This window comes from Stegostoma tigrinum, chromosome 31, assembly GCF_030684315.1.
Source record: "Stegostoma tigrinum isolate sSteTig4 chromosome 31, sSteTig4.hap1, whole genome shotgun sequence".
NCBI classification, from domain to species: Eukaryota; Metazoa; Chordata; class Chondrichthyes; order Orectolobiformes; family Stegostomatidae; genus Stegostoma; species Stegostoma tigrinum.
The window spans coordinates 35,356,553-35,372,286 of record NC_081384.1 but is presented as its reverse complement, the minus strand read 5'-3'; the positions used below and the strand labels follow the sequence as shown (position 1 = coordinate 35,372,286).

General features: G+C 41.8%; 1 protein-coding gene across 1 annotated transcript in view; it reads right to left on the bottom strand.

Annotated features, from left to right (window-relative positions):
- Window positions 1-1,283: 1,283 nt before the first annotated feature.
- mettl2a (methyltransferase 2A, methylcytidine) overlaps window positions 1,284-15,734 on the bottom strand; it is a 49,766-nt gene continuing 35,315 nt past the window's right edge. The window contains exons 7-9 of the mRNA XM_048560645.2: window positions 10,348-10,454; window positions 3,347-3,412; window positions 1,284-2,863 (exon numbers count right to left, since the gene is read on the bottom strand). Coding sequence (XP_048416602.2) covers window positions 2,712-2,863; window positions 3,347-3,412; window positions 10,348-10,454 — 325 coding nt within the window. The 3' untranslated portion in view covers window positions 1,284-2,711. The remainder of the gene's footprint in view (window positions 2,864-3,346; window positions 3,413-10,347; window positions 10,455-15,734) is intronic.

Here is a 15,734-nt window from a genome sequence, read left to right as displayed (position 1 = left end):
ATAGACAAGGCTGGGAAAGATATTATTTTAATCAGTAACACCTCACACGATCAGGTACGCAGGTTTGATTCTAGCCTCGGGTGACTGTCTGCGTGCAGTCTGCACATTTGTCCTGTGTCTGCATGGGTTTTCTCAGAGAGCTCTGGTTTCCTCCCACAGTCCAAAAGATGTCAGTTTAGGTGGACTGACCATGCTAAATTGCCTGAGTGTCCAAGTATGCGCAGGGTAGATGGATTAGCTGTCAGAAATACAGGGGGCGATGCTTTTCAAAGGGTTGTGGTGGATTTGATGGGTGGAATGACCTGCTTCCATAGTGTAGGGATTCTATGATTCATCCAGTGAGATTACCACGATACTGACATCTCCTCCTAATACATGACACCCAAGTACAGAGCCTAATAAACATGACCTTGTCTAGGATGAAGGGAACTAAACTATATACCACTATATAAGAACCAAAAGAACTGCGGATGCTGTAAATCAGGAACAAAAACAAAGTTGCTGGAAAAGCTCAGCAGGTCTGGCAGCATCCGTGGAGGAGAAAACAGAGTTAACGTTTCAGTCCGGTGACCCTTCCTCAGAATGGGTTCTTCCTCAGTTCTGAGGAAGGGTCACCAGACTGAAACGTTAACTCTGTTTTCTCCTCCACAGATGCTGCCAGACCTGCTGAGCTTTTCCAGCAACTTTGTTTTTGTTCTACATATCACTATGTCTGTTATGTATTAATGAACAGACAGCAACAGTAAATAATTTTAAAACATCAGCCCTTAAGTTGCAGATGTCAAAGACAGACAATATTTCTAACGCATCCCAAGTTACCCTTGAGAAAATGGTGGTTGGACATTGTTCTTGACTCATTATGGTGAAGGTTCCTTCACAATGCTGTTAGATAAAAACTGGTCAATCCCTGCACTGCAGTTTTTAGATAGTGTACACATCAGCTAGAGTGGGCTGGTGGTTAGGGAATGGATGGTTATTGCCAGTGGATGATCAAGTAAAGCTGTATACCACATTCCCCACTTGTGGGCGAGCTTTAGCCAGTCAGGAGAATCACTTGCGGCAGAATTCCCAACTTCTGACCTGTTGTTGATGCTACAGTGCTATACGCCTGGTTCAGATTAGTTTCTGGTCAATTGTGATCCCCCAGGAGGTCAATGAACAATGCTCTCAAGGTTATATTCATGTAAAGCGTATGCATAGTAAGAAAACACACTCATGCAGTGTTACACGTAACAGCAGTGTGTGTACACACACACACAGGGTAGGCTGCTCAAATCAATGGATAGCAACAAAAATACAATTTATTAAATATATTGCTATTGCAATAAGACTAGTAAAAACAATAATAGTACAGTTAAAACATATTGTGTTCCCATTCTTATCGTGAGTCAAACAGTATAAAAAGATGACAAGCTTTCTCAGATGACAATAAATTGTACAGGTTCAGACAAGGGAGCCAGATGAACTGCTTGAAAACAGCACCACTAAAATACTCTCTCTAGCATTCAACCTAGGCAGGTGCCTGTGGATTCTGAGTTTGCGTTGTGTACTACCTCTTGAAGACTTAATCCTGCCTCTACCACCGTAGAAATTTGAGGCATGATTTTCAGAGAGTGAGATTCCTTATTTTTAAATGCTTTAGCTAAACCAATGAGTGCTGAGCAACTGATCTGGTCCTGGGTCTCCATGGAAATCAGGAAGGTTACTCTGAACACTCACTCACCTCTCTCCACTGGATCACCACTGCAGGAGACATCCTGGATGCACTGTGCAAACTTTCTGCTCAGAAGGGGATCTCTCCAGGGAGCAGTGAGCTCAAACCCTCTTCACAGTAACAGGGAAAAAAAATCACATTATGTCTACTGCCCTCCGACTTTGAGACCACAATGGTTTACATTCACAGGGGCTCAACAAAGACAGTAAACCAGACTAGTTAGGCAGAGAATGGTTCTTTCAATAATTAGCTTGTATGCCCTCAAGCATGGAAGACTTTGAAATGATCTGATCAAGACATCTAAACATTGAAAGGATTTGATAGGGTAGATGTGAAGAAACCATTTCTGGTGAGCAAAATCAAGAACAGGCAGACATAATGTTAAAATTAAAGCTAAGTAATCTTGGAGCAAAAGCAGGAAGCAATTTTTTTCCACACATCTGGAAAAATTCAACAAAAGGTTTGAACAGATACACTTTAAGACTGACTGACGTTTGTTAGGCAATGTTGACAAGGAATATGAAAAGAGGTGAGTAAATGAATTTGAGGTACAGATCAACCGTGATCTGACTGAAAGGCCGGTTGGAATCAAGGGACTAATGATCTATTCCTGCTCCCAAGTGACACAGAGGCTACAGACATGTTGGGGAATGGAAGAAAATGATGGAAGCAGCATGTAATGGTAATTAAAAATGTAGCTGAAAGGAATGTCAGTCAGGTCTTTATTTCGAAGAAAATGTTTGGCAGATGAACATACTGGCCATGACTTCACCCCCAGCAACAAAGAGCAATTATTAGCTGGTAACTATAATCCAAGGATTGCTGCATATAAACAGACAGAAGTTAATGTGTGGCAATCCTGAACTTTATAATGATTGTGATTATGGAGCAAGAGGATCAAAGTCAACTCTGCAGGCTAACCAAAGTGACAACTTGTCTGAGACCCTGATTCAGTCAGATGAATTCAGAGGTGCTTGACCCACAAGGTCAGGAATCTTCATTCTCCTTTCTCCAAAGGTTTGCGATACTTGCATTGGATCCAGACCCGATACATGGTCAGCTGCTTGCCACGGTTAACCTGGAGACGCCGATCCACGATGTTCTGGACTTTCTTCAAGTCGGCAGAGGTGAACAGCTCATCGAGTTCAGCTGGAGAGAGAAGGCAGGAGCACAGGTTAAGGGATCTGAAGCTTTGCTGTCTCTGTAATCCGATCAAGTACCAGCCACTGACCCATTCTTAGTAAATTTATAAATGATATAAAACAAGAAGTCTGTGGCTCCAGCAACGGTTGGCTGCCAAGATCCCCTGAGTCTGTCATGGCCATCAACAGAGGTGAACATCGATGTTGGAATGTCACAATCAGGACTTGAAAATCAAATTAATCTAAGCACAATGATTGTGCTAGACCAACAGTCCAGCTGTTTGAAATACTCACTCCAAAACAGCAGCATGGACAATATTAGGAACCAATTAGGTCAATAAAACAGCATCTCAGAAGAAAATGTCAATAAAATGGATCATGTCACCACAGCAGATGTGAATCAAATCACTTTTGATTCTAATGTGGTGATCCCCTCAACTCTCACATTCTTAAAACAAAGGACATTAAACTGCAAACAGTATGAGATTACCTGGTGTGAAGAAATAAACTCTTGTCCCATCTCCTCGAACGTAGAAATTTTCAGATAGGCAGCGACCTACAAAGACAACAACTTATACTTAAAAGGTAATAAAATATCTCAAGACACTCCACAGACAATTAAAGAAAAATAGGACACTGAGCCACATAAGGAGATATAAGGATAAAAAAGTTACAGAAGTTTGGTCAAAGGAGAAGGTTATAAGAGTGCCTTAAAAGAAAAAAAAGCAAGGTAGAGAATTGGAGAGATGGATGGAAGGTATTTCACGGTTTAGGGCCGAGGCAACTGAAGGTGCAGCCACTAAAATTGGGAATGTAAAAGCGATAAAGAACACAAAAAGAATTTGAAGAGAACAAATATCTCAGAGAATTGTACAGCACAGCAGATAACTGAGACAGGGAGGGGCAAGACTGTAAAAAGATTTGAAAACATAAGAATTTTAGAAACAAAATGTTGCTTGCTTACGAGCCAACATCAATTAATGAGCACAGGAGATAATAGGGAATGGAACTACTCTCAGGAACAACATTATTGAATGACCTCAAGTTTACAGAGGGTAGGACATGGGACACCAATCAGGAGTGTGTTGGAACAGAGGCAACAAAAGCTATCCCACTACACCATTGCCTCCTCCTTTTACATGTGGGAGGCAATTGGCCCAGTGGTGTTATCGCTGGACTGCTAATCCAGAGACCTAGACAACATTTTGGGGACTGGGTTCGAGACCCGCCATGGCAGATGGTCGAATTTGAACTCAGTAGAATATCTGGAATTAAGAATCTATTGATAACCGTGAATCCATTGTTGATTGTCGGAAAAACCCATCTGGTTCACTAATATTCTTTAGGGAAGGAAATTGCCATCCTTACCTGGTCAGGCCTACATGTGACTCCAGACCCACAGCAATGTGGTTGACTCTTACCTGCCCTCTGGGCTATTAGGGATGGGCAAAAAATGCTGCCTAGCCAGTGACGCTCTCATCCCATGAATGAATAAAGGTTAAAAAAACAGCTGAAAAGCTGAGGCAGGGTGGTTTTAGTAATGGCATGAATGAGAGATTGGCAGCTCATCTCAAGATCAAATGTGACACCTAGGTTGTGAACAGACTGATTTAATCAAAGACTGTTGCCAGGGAGGAGGATAGAGGCAGTCAGTGGGGAGCACAATTTGAGTGAGGTCAGAAAATGAAGGCTTCAACATCCCAATATGGAATTGGAATCTGTTTTTACTAACCCAGTACTGGAAGTTGAGTAGCAGTCTGATAATGTAACAACAGTGGAGGAGTGGAAGGAAGTGGTGGTGAGGTAGAGCTGGGTGTCATCAGTTTACATGTGAATACTTGTATTTAGATGGTGTTGCGAAGGGATAGTGTTGAAATGCTAAATAGGATGTGACCAGGGATAGGGTCTCTGGGAACATCCAGGGTTAAATAAAGGACCAGGAAAAGAAGCTATCACAGTTAATTTTCTGGCTTTCGTTATATAGTTAGAAATGGAAGCATGTGACAGAGTTTCTGAATTAAATGCTGTTCTGACAGCTCTCGAGCAACCTTTATGCTGCTGAAACGGCATACCTCATCTAATATCAAAATAACTTTGCTGCACCAGTACAGCATTGTCACATGCAGCATTCCTGTGTCGATGAGATTGCCAATTCACGAGCAGTGGATTTCTTCCCACTAGGGGACTAGGTTTAGATGTATTGCAGAGAGGACTAATTAGATAACAACCAATTTCTATCACTTATGTTTTGGCTAGCCTTCAAATGCAGGCCACAAATTTAAAGCAGTGTTTCCAACTCTTTGTATCATTCATTTCTTCCTTGTACACATTTTTGACAAAATATGAAGAAAGTTCAGTGGAGTTCTCATTAAATGTTCATTAAGTAAAACCTTGTGAAGTACTTCAAACACCTTAGTGATCTATCTCTGAAATAACATATATTCAGTACAGATGGATTGTGTGACTGGTTCAGTCTTAATGTTTATCTAACAAAAAGCAACTTACCCCGCATCACAGTGACTAATTCTGAAGTAGTTTGTGAAAAGTGGTACATGTATGATTTTTCACTAAACCATGCAATGATTAGTATATTTTCCATCATCATCACTGTTCCAATACTGTGGTCTAGTCTCTGACGCTTTACCTCTCACAAAACCAACTCTTGCGTTACTGTGGGAATGGTGCACTCATTGAAATGAGCAGGGTGGCAGGGGATTGGGATATTTTTCTCACCATATTAAGCATTCACTGTGTACGTATTACAAAGCTTAGATATAACAATTAAGTTCCTCATTTTGTCTTCTCTTTGGCTGAAGACTTCTAGGTCACTTCCACTCTCCTACATATATTTCTCCAGATTGATACATTCAGCTATTCTCGTGGGTAATTTTGCCCTCCTTGTTGCTGCTTCAGGTGGTACATGGCAGATTCGTAGTGACTAACTGCACTTGTAATCAATTTGTAGAAATAATTTGCATACAGATACCATCTTTAAGCGAGCAAAATATCACAAGGATCTTCCTACCATTGTAATCATACAAATTAATGTAGAAAATTTACAGTAACATGTTCATGCCAGTCAAAATTATCCAGCCTAACTCCACCTACCAGCACCCAGTCTGAAACCCTGTAGGTTACAACACTTTTGGTCATATCCTATACTTGTTTTCTAAATGTGAAAAGGTTTCTAACTCTACTGTTCTTTCAGGCTGTGAGCTTCAGACCGTAACCAACATTCAGGTGAAAAATTACTCACCACCGCTCGAATCTTTCTACCAATCAGTTCACAATCTATGCCCCCTGGTTGTTGACCTCCCTGCTGATGGAAATACACTTTCATATATGCTCTAGCTAGGCCCCTCAATTTTAAATACTACAATTAAATCTTCTCTTCAATCTCTCACGTTCAGCAAACAAATGCAGGTTAAGCGGACTTCTGGCTGAGCTACAATTCCTGGCAAAATCCTCAGAAACCATATTGCTCTGATGAAGGGTCTAGGCCCGAAACATCAGCTTTTGTGCTCCTGAGATGCTGCTTGGCCTGCTGTGTTCATCCAGCCTCACACTTTGTTATCTTGGATTCTCCAGCATCTGCAGTTCCCATTACCCCTTAACTCTTCCTGTCATTTTTAAAAAAAAAATTCCATCAGGTTAGTTAGATACAACTCACAGAAGAAAACCATACATTTCCGTCCGTGAAGTCTGTCCTCCTGCGCCTTTCTAAATGATGTTATTGTCCCTCAGATTTTATTTACAGTAATTTACCTCTCATTGAGATCAGGCTGAATGACCTATAATTATCTAAAAAGACAGAGAAAGAGTAGTCTAGATAAATTGGGGACCGTTACTTAAAACTGGACAGGCAATGGCAAACATTTAAAGAGAGCATGGAGGAACTGCAACAATTATTCATTCCTGTCTGGCACAAAAACAAATGGGAAAAGGTGCCCTGTCTATGGCTAACAAGGGAAATTAGGCTTTCAAGGAGGGGCCATACAAATTGGCTTAAAAGGACAGCAGACCTGAGGATTAGGAACAGTTTAGATTTCAGCACAGGAGGGTTGATTAAGAGAGGGAAAATAGAATACAAGAATAGGCTTGTAAACAGAAACTTTCAACAATCAGTTTGTTAGTGAAGAGAAAAAGATTAGTGAAGACAAATGTAGGTCCCTCAGAGTGATAAACATGGTAAGTTACACTGGGGAACAAGGAGATGGCAGGCCAATTAAATAGATGTGGTTGTTGACTTGCTCGCCGAGCTGGCTTGATTTTGTTCAGACACTTCATCACCATGCTAGGTGACACCATCAGTGGAGCCTCCAATGAAGCGCTTGGAATTTATACTGTCTGGTCCGTTATGGTGAGTACCGTCATTTCTGGTTTTGATCTGTTTGGGTTTATATATGGGGTCCAATTCTATGTGCTTGTTGATTGAAGTATGGGTGGAGAGCCATGCCTCTAGGAATTCCCGTGAGGGTCTATGTTTGGCTTGAGCTACAATGGTTACTTTGTCCCAGTTAAATTGATGGCCTTCATTGTCTGAATGTACAGATACTAAGGGGAGTTCATCATGTTGTTTTGTTGCTAGCTGATATTTGTGTATTCTGATGGCTAGTTTCCTTCCTGTCTGATATAATGTTTGTGGCAGTAGTTGCATGGTATTTTGTAAACCATGTTCGTTTTGCATGTTGTGGGAATGAAGTTTTTAGTCCTTGTAAGCGTTTGCCATTGAGTGGCTGTGGGCTTGTGAACCACCGTGATTCCTGATGGTCTTAGGAATCTTGTTGTCAGTTCCAATATGCTCCTGATGTTGGGCAGTGTGGCCAGTGTGTTAGATCGTACTGTTTTTTTTAGGCCTCTGTCGATGTAGTTGCGGGAATATTTGTTTAAAGCAAGAATATTGTATAAGTGTTCTTCCTCTTCCCGATGTAGTTCTGGAGTGTTGTAGTGTGTCTTGGCCCGTTTAAATAGTGTCCTAATGCAGCTTTGTTTGTGGACATTGGGCTGGTTGCTGTGGAAGTTGAGGGTTTGATCTTTATGGGTTGCTTTTCATTGCTCAGGCCATTAAACATAGGAATTGGAATGTCATGTTGAGGTTGTACAAGATGTTGGTGACACTGTTTTTGGAGTACTGTGTACAGTTCTAGTTGCTCTTCTTTACGAAGGTATTAAATTGGATGGTTGGCAAGCATGATGCAGGGACCGGAAGGTTTGATTTATAGTAAGAGACTGGATAGGCGGGGACATTTTTCACTGGAGTGTAGGAGTTTGAGGGGTGACCTTATAGAGGCTTTATAAAACTGTGAGGGGCATAGATAAGGTGAATAGCAAAGATGTTTCCTTTAGGGCAGAGAAGTTCAAAACTAGAGGGCATATTTTTAAGGTGAGAGAAAAATTATTTAACAAGGGCAACTTTTCCACACAGAGAGTGGTTGGTATGTGGACTGAAATGTAGGGGAATTAATCGATGCAGATGCAGTTACATTAAAAAGACATTTGGATAGATACATGAACAGGAAAAGTTTAGAAGGATATGAGCCAAATGTAGGCAAGTGGGACCAGTTCATTTTAGGAAGCCTAGTCAACATGGATGAATTGGGCTGACTGGTCTTTTTCCCAGTTCTGTGACTCTATCCCTGCAACTTAAAACATTTTGGAAGAGGCCTAATATCAAATAATATTAATTTCTCTCAGGCCCTTCTTTCCTGTCCCAGGTTAGAGCCCTTAGAAACTACACACCACAAAAGACCTTGCAAACTGTAAGTGATAAAAGTTGTAAATATTTACCTAACTTTACCTATTCCTTACCAATCAAATTCATTAGTGTTCTTTCAAGACGTGACACAAAGACTGGATGAGATGTATTTGGATTTCAAAACAGCATTTTGTAAGGTATCACATGGTATGTGTTAGGGTAATATTAACACAGAACGAAGACTGGCTAACAAACAGGACATAGACTTTGGATTATGGGTCATTTTCTGGTTGGCAAATTGCAATGAGTGGAGTGTCACATGGGTTAGTGCTCAGTCCTCAACTATTTAAAATTTGATTAATGCCTTGAATGGAGGGACCAAGTGTACTGCAGCCACATTTGCTGCTGATACCAGGATAGCTATAACAGCAAGTTTGAGGAAGATGCAGAGTCTGGAAGAAGATATAGAGAAGTTAAGTGAGTGGGCAAGAAGTTGGCAGATGGAGTGCAATGTGGAAAAGCGTGTGACATTAGGTATGCATCATGGCATGTTACCAAGTGATTAGAAAGGCAAGAAGGGGAAGAAAATATGAAAGTAGGCAAGTCTTGACTTAACTGTAAAAGCATCAGTGAGACTGCACTTGGAGTACTGCATAGTTATGGTCTCCTTACTGATGCAATTCAAAAGAGGTTCATCAGGTTGATTTATGAAATGGAGGAACTATCTTACAATGAAAGGTTGATCATGTTAAGACTATAGTCAGATGAGTTTCGAAGAAAGAGAACTGAAATTATTGAAAGGATTATGAGGGACTTGAGAGACTAGATGCTAAGATAAATTCCCATATACTAGAGGCCACTGTTTAAAAATAAGGGGTTTTCCATTCAAGGTGGAGATGAGGCAGAATTTCTTCTCACAGATGAACATTAATCTTTGGAATTCTATTCCCAAGAACAGTGGAGCTTGGATTACTAAATATAATCAAGGCTGAGTTACAGATTTTTTGACCTACAAGGGTTCAGTGGTCAGTTGGGAATGAGGAAAGTTTCAGGATAGGTTACTGGTACAGTCAGATTAGTCATAATTGTATTAAATGGCAAAGCAGGCTCAGGCCCCAAAAATGCTTACCTTATTTCTCCAATGAAGAAGCTAATGATCTGTCAGTCTGTGATTAGATTGTTCAAACAGGCAGACCAAGACTACAAAACTACCTCTAGAGTAAATTAGGACAGATTTGTTTTGGTGGTTAAAGCTTGTCTCTTGAAGGGAGTCAAGTACAATAGGTCTTTAGAAGCCAATCCATGGAGTAAATAATAGCGGATAGACCCACGGTGTTTTGGAACAGCAGAGTAATCCAACTTTGAGTAACTAAATCTATTCACCTTCAGCTTCTTCCCTGAAAAATAAGTTCCACATTTTAGGCATAGAGGGAGCTGCAAGGTCACGATTTTACCTACTTTGCCAAAATGCTGCTAGCAATTTGACAGTCACATGGGTCCATCCATGTATTATGTTTCCATTGCGAATGTAGAGGTAACAGGGTCTTGATCAGGAAGTGATAAGAATTCAGAATAAAACAATGACCTTTTAATTTCACGAGTTCTGCAGTGATGCAGTAAAGTGCAGCCACCGCAATTCTCCGACATATGAAAATCTCTGGGTTAGTTCCACGTGCCTATGATTTTCATACTTGTAAATAATACGTAGTGAGAAAAATTATATTAATACTGTAATCTTATGAAGGTTTAGCAGGTTCTACACCGGTTAGGAAATGGTAGCAGTTCAGACCCCTCACCTTTCTTAAATCGAAGTTGTGCCATATCGTAACGCCCATAGTCTCTGAAGAGAATCATTCCTCCTGGTTTGAGAAGTTGACTCAACCTTTTAACAACAGCCTGTATTCTGCAGAGAACAGGAGGACAGAATAGGGAAGGTTAGCGAGAGGGGCAGAGTAAAGACAGAATGTGGGTTGACAACAAAGTTTGCTGCTTTGTTCTAGATACTGTTGAGCTGGAGTGTTGTTAGAAGTGCGCTCAGAGAAATGGAGAGCATTCCATTACATTTGTTGGGGGTAGAAATGTTTTGAAGGCTCACATTGCAGATTTTTCAGCTTTTAACCTGCTCTTGAAGCCACACTATTTATGTGGCTCGTTAAATGGATGTTTGACAGTGGAGGATCAGAAATGGGAACGCCAATGATTGTCACAGGGTGGTGGCTAGATTTTCTTTTGCAGAAATCTAGCATCCCAAGTGCCACTTTGAATGTGGCTACTACTTATCAACCCAAGCTTGAATGTTGCACACATACAGACTGCTTCAATATCTGAAGAATTACAAATGGAACTAAACAATGAGTAATGATCAGCGGGAGTCCCCACATTCAACTTTACAAAAAAGGACATGTTATTGAATCTACCCGACAATGTGGAAAATTGCCCAGGTATGCCCTGCACACAATGAGCAGAATAAATCCAACCCAGCCAATTACTGCTCCATCAGTCTACTGTCCATCATCAGTAAAGTGATGGAAATTGTCATCAACAGTGCTATCAAGCACAACAATAACCTCTTCGGTTTGGGTTCTGTCAGGACTACTCAGTTCCTTACCACATCACAGCCTCAGTTCAAACATGGACAAAAGAGCTGAATTCCAGAGGTTAGATGAGAATGACAGCCCTTAATAGCAAGCCTGCATTCGACCGAGAGCGGCATCAAACTGGAATCAATGGGTATCAGCGACAAAACGTTGTTGGTTGGAGTCCTACCTGTCACATAGGAAGATCTTTGTGGTTGTTGGAGGTAAGTCACCTCAGCTCCAGGACATCTCTGCAGGAGTTCCTCAGCATAGCGTTCTAGGCTGAACCATCTTCAGCTGCTTCATCAAAAATTTTCCCTCATTAAGGTCAAAAGTGGGGATGTTTGTCGATGATTGCACAGCATTATGTGCAACTCCCTAGATACTGAAGCACTCCATGTTCAAATCCAACAATACTTGGGCAACATCCAGTCTTGGGCTGCAAAGTGACAAGTAGCATTCACGCCACACGAATGCAAGGCAATGAACATCTCCAATAAGAGACAATCTAACTACCATCTCACGACATTCAATGGTGTTATCATCACAGAGTCCATCACTATCAACAGCCTGGAGGTTACTGTTGACCAGAAACTATATTGAACTCACCATGTAAATACAATGGCTACTAGAACAGGTCAGAGGCTAGGAATACTGTGGCAAGTAACTGACCTCCTGACTGCCAAAACCTGACCACCATTCCTCTCCAAGCCACTCACCATCTTGATTTGGAAATATACCTGTTGTTCCTTCACTGTCACTAGGTCAATATCCCTCCCTACAGTCACTGTGGATCTACCAACAGCATATGGACTGCCATGGTTCAAGAAGGCTGCTCACCACCACCTTCCCGAGGGCAACTAGGAACTGGCAATAAATGGTCAGCCAGCCTTACCCAAATCCCGTGAGTGAATTAAAAAAAACAGGTGATGGTCGAGCCTTGGACAGCACCCTGAGAAAGTCCTGCAGTGATACCCTGAGGCTGAGATGACTGGGGCCTCCAATAAGCACAGTTGTCTTCCTTTGTGTCACGTATGACTCCAACAAGTGGAGAGCTGTCCCCATGATTCCCACTGCCCTCAGTTTTGCTAGGGGTCCTCGACGTCACACTTGGTCAAATGCTGCCTTGATACCAATAGCAGTCATGATCATGTCATCTCTAACAATTTAGCTTTTTTGGGCATATCTGGAGTAAAAATATGATCAATTTCTTTCTGCCAAAGTGTATAACCTCTCATCTTCCTATCATACTCCAGCTGCCACTTTTTTGCCCGCTCACAGAACCTGTCAAAACCCTTTTGCACCCTCTTTGTATCGTCCACACAACTTGCTTTTCCAGTTGCATTCAGCTGCTTCAGGATATCACAAGGAGTGAAACAAATAGGTTAAAGACTGTCGTTTATGAAGGTCACAATCTCTGAAGGAGAATGAGTTGGGTCATGAGTTGAAACGAGATGGTGGCATACTGGCAATGTCACTGGAATGTCAGGGAGGCATGGTAGCTCAGTGGTTAGCACTGCTGCCTCACAGCGCCAGGGAATTGGGTTCGATTCCAGCCGTATGCAATTGTCTGTGTGGAGTTTGTACACAACTGCATGGGTTTGTGTTGAGTGCTCTGGTTTCCTCCCACAGCCCAAAGATGGGCAGGTTAAATGGATTGGCCATACTAAAAAAATTGCCCTGTAGTGTCCAGGGATGTGCAGGCTAAGTGGGCTAGCAATATTAAAACTTCATGTTGAGTTACAGGGATAAGATGGGGGTGGAGGAATCCGGATGGGATGATCTTTGGAGCGCTGCAAAGACTCAATGGGCTGAACGGCCACTTGCTGCACTCTAGAGATTCTATGACTGTTCAATAGCAATTCAGAGGTCAAGACTAATATGCGAAGGACACGGGCTCAATTCCCACTACAGCAGTTTGTGGAACTTAAATTCAATTAATATATTCTGGAATTAAAGTCAGTCTATAACACTGACCAATGAAATAACTATCATAAAAACCTAGATGGTTTACTAATATGCTTTAGGAAAGGGAATTTGCCAATCTTCCCTCATCTAACCTACATTTGGTTCTAGATTCACAACTATGTGGCTGATTTTTAACTGGCCATTAAGAGTAAGTAATAAATGCCCAGAAAAGGGGGAAGGCAGTGGTGTAGTGGTGATGTGATCCAGAACCTCTAATACAGCTAATAGAGTCATAGAGCAGTACAGTACAGAAACAGGCCCTTCAGTCTAACTCGTCCATTGCCAACCAAAAATTCAAAATTAATCTAGTCCCATTTGCCAATATTTGACTCATATCCCTCGAAACCCTTCCTGTTCATACATCTATCCAGGTGCCTTTTAAAGTTTTTTTCTCCTTATTCATTTACAGGATGAGAGCGTCACTGGCTAGGCAGCATTAATTGCCCATCCCTAATTGCCCAGAGGGCAGTTAAGAATCAACCACATTGCTGTGTGACTGGATTCATATGTAGGCCAGACCAGGTAAGGATGGCAGTTTCCTTCCTTAAAGGACATCAGTGAACCAGACGGGTTTTCCAACAATCGACAATGGATTCACAGTGTTCATTAGATTCTTAGTTCCAGATATTTTTCTTGAATTCAAATTCCACCATCTGCCGTGGCGGGACTTGAACCTGGGTCCCCTGAATGTTATCCGGGTCTCTGGATTAACAGTCCAGCGATAATACCACTAGACTTTTGCTTCCTTTTGCAATTGTACCAGCCTCTACCACTTCTGGCGGCTGATTCCATACATGCACCACCTTCTGTGAGAAACAGGTTCCTTTTAAATCTTTCTGTTCTCATGTTAGACATATGTTCTGTGGTTTTGGACTCCGCTCCCCTGGGGAAAAGACCTTGGCTATTCATCCTCTTTATGCCCTTGTGATTTTATAAACTTCTGTAAGGTCACCCCTCAGCCTCCGACGCTCGAGGAAAATTAGCCCCAAGCCTATTCAGCTTCTCCCTATAGCTCAAACCCTCTAACCTTGGCAACAAACTTGTAAATCTTCTCTGAACCCTTTCAAGTTTCACAACATCTTTCCTATAGCAGCGAGACCAGAATTCCAAAAGCAGCCTAACCAATGTCCTGTACAGCCTCAACATGGCCTCCCAACTCCTATACTCAATGCACTGACCAATAAAGGCAAGCACACCAGATGCCTTCTTCACTATCCTGTCTATCTGTGACTCTACTTTCAAGGAACTATGAACCTGCACTCCAAGGCCTCTATGTTCAGCAACACTCCCCAGGACCTTACCGTTAAGTGTATAAGTCCTGCCCTGATTTGCCTTTCCAAAATGCAGCACCTCACATTTATCTAAATTAAACTCCATCTGCCACTCCTCAGCCCGTTGGCACATCTGATCAAGATCCTGTTTTACTCTGAGATAACCTTCTTAGCCCACTACACTACCAATTTTGGTGTAATTGGCAAATTTATTAACCATACCTCCTATGTTCACATCCAAATCATTTAGATAAATGACAAAAAGCAGGGGACCCAGCACTGATCCTTGTGCCACACTCTTGGTTACAGGCCTCCAGTCAGAAAAGCAACCCTCCACCACGACCCTCTTCTTTATACCTTTAAGCCAGTCTTGTATCCAAATATCTAGTTCTCCCTGTATTCCATGTGACCAAACTTTGCTAACCAGTCTACAATGAGAAAGTTTGTTGAACGCCTTACTGATGTTCATATAGGTCATGTCCACTGCTCCACCCTCAACAATCCTCTTTGTTGATAGAGAGATAGTAGCAACTGCCAAGGCTGGAGAATCTGAGATAACAAGCTGTAGAGCTGGATGATCACAGCAGGTCAAGCAGCATCAAAGGGAGCAAAAAAACTTCTAAATAAGGGTCTAGATCCGAAACGTCAAGCTTCCCAATCCTCTTCGTTACTTCTTCAAAAAAAACTCAGTCAAATCAGTAGGACACCACTTCTCACGCACAAAGCCATGCTGACTATCCCTAATCAGTCCTTGCCTTTCCAATTATGTATAAATCCTGTCCATCAGAATCCCCTCCAGTAACTTGTCCACTACTGATGTCAGGCTCACTGATCTATAGGTCCCTGGCTTTTCTTTACCACCTTTCTTAATGTTCTGATGAAATTTGAATTCAACGCACATCTGGAATTAAAAAGCTCACCTAGTGATAGCCATGTGATGACTGTCAATCGTTATGAAAACCCTTTTGGTTCAGTAATGTTCTTATCTGCTAGTCTTACCTAGTATGGCTTACGTGTAACTCCAAAGCCTCAGCAATGTGATTGATTCTTTGTAACTGCCTCTGGGCAACTAGAGGTAGACAATAAATAGTGGCCTAGACAGCAACATCCACATCCCAGGAGAATATGAATTAAAACTAGGGAATTTTGCTCAATCATCATCAATGCATTCACTTTCTCTGAAGTAATTTCTGTTAAGTCCTTAGGATGCACGCCATCAAGTGGATGCTAAGAAGAGGTTTCTCCCTGTTGGAAAGACTAGGGGGCCTATTAGGAATTGGCCCATTTAACAGGGCGATGAGGAGAACTTCTGTCTCTCAGAGGGCGAGGAGTCTGAGGAATTCTCATCCCCAAAGAATGATGAGTCAT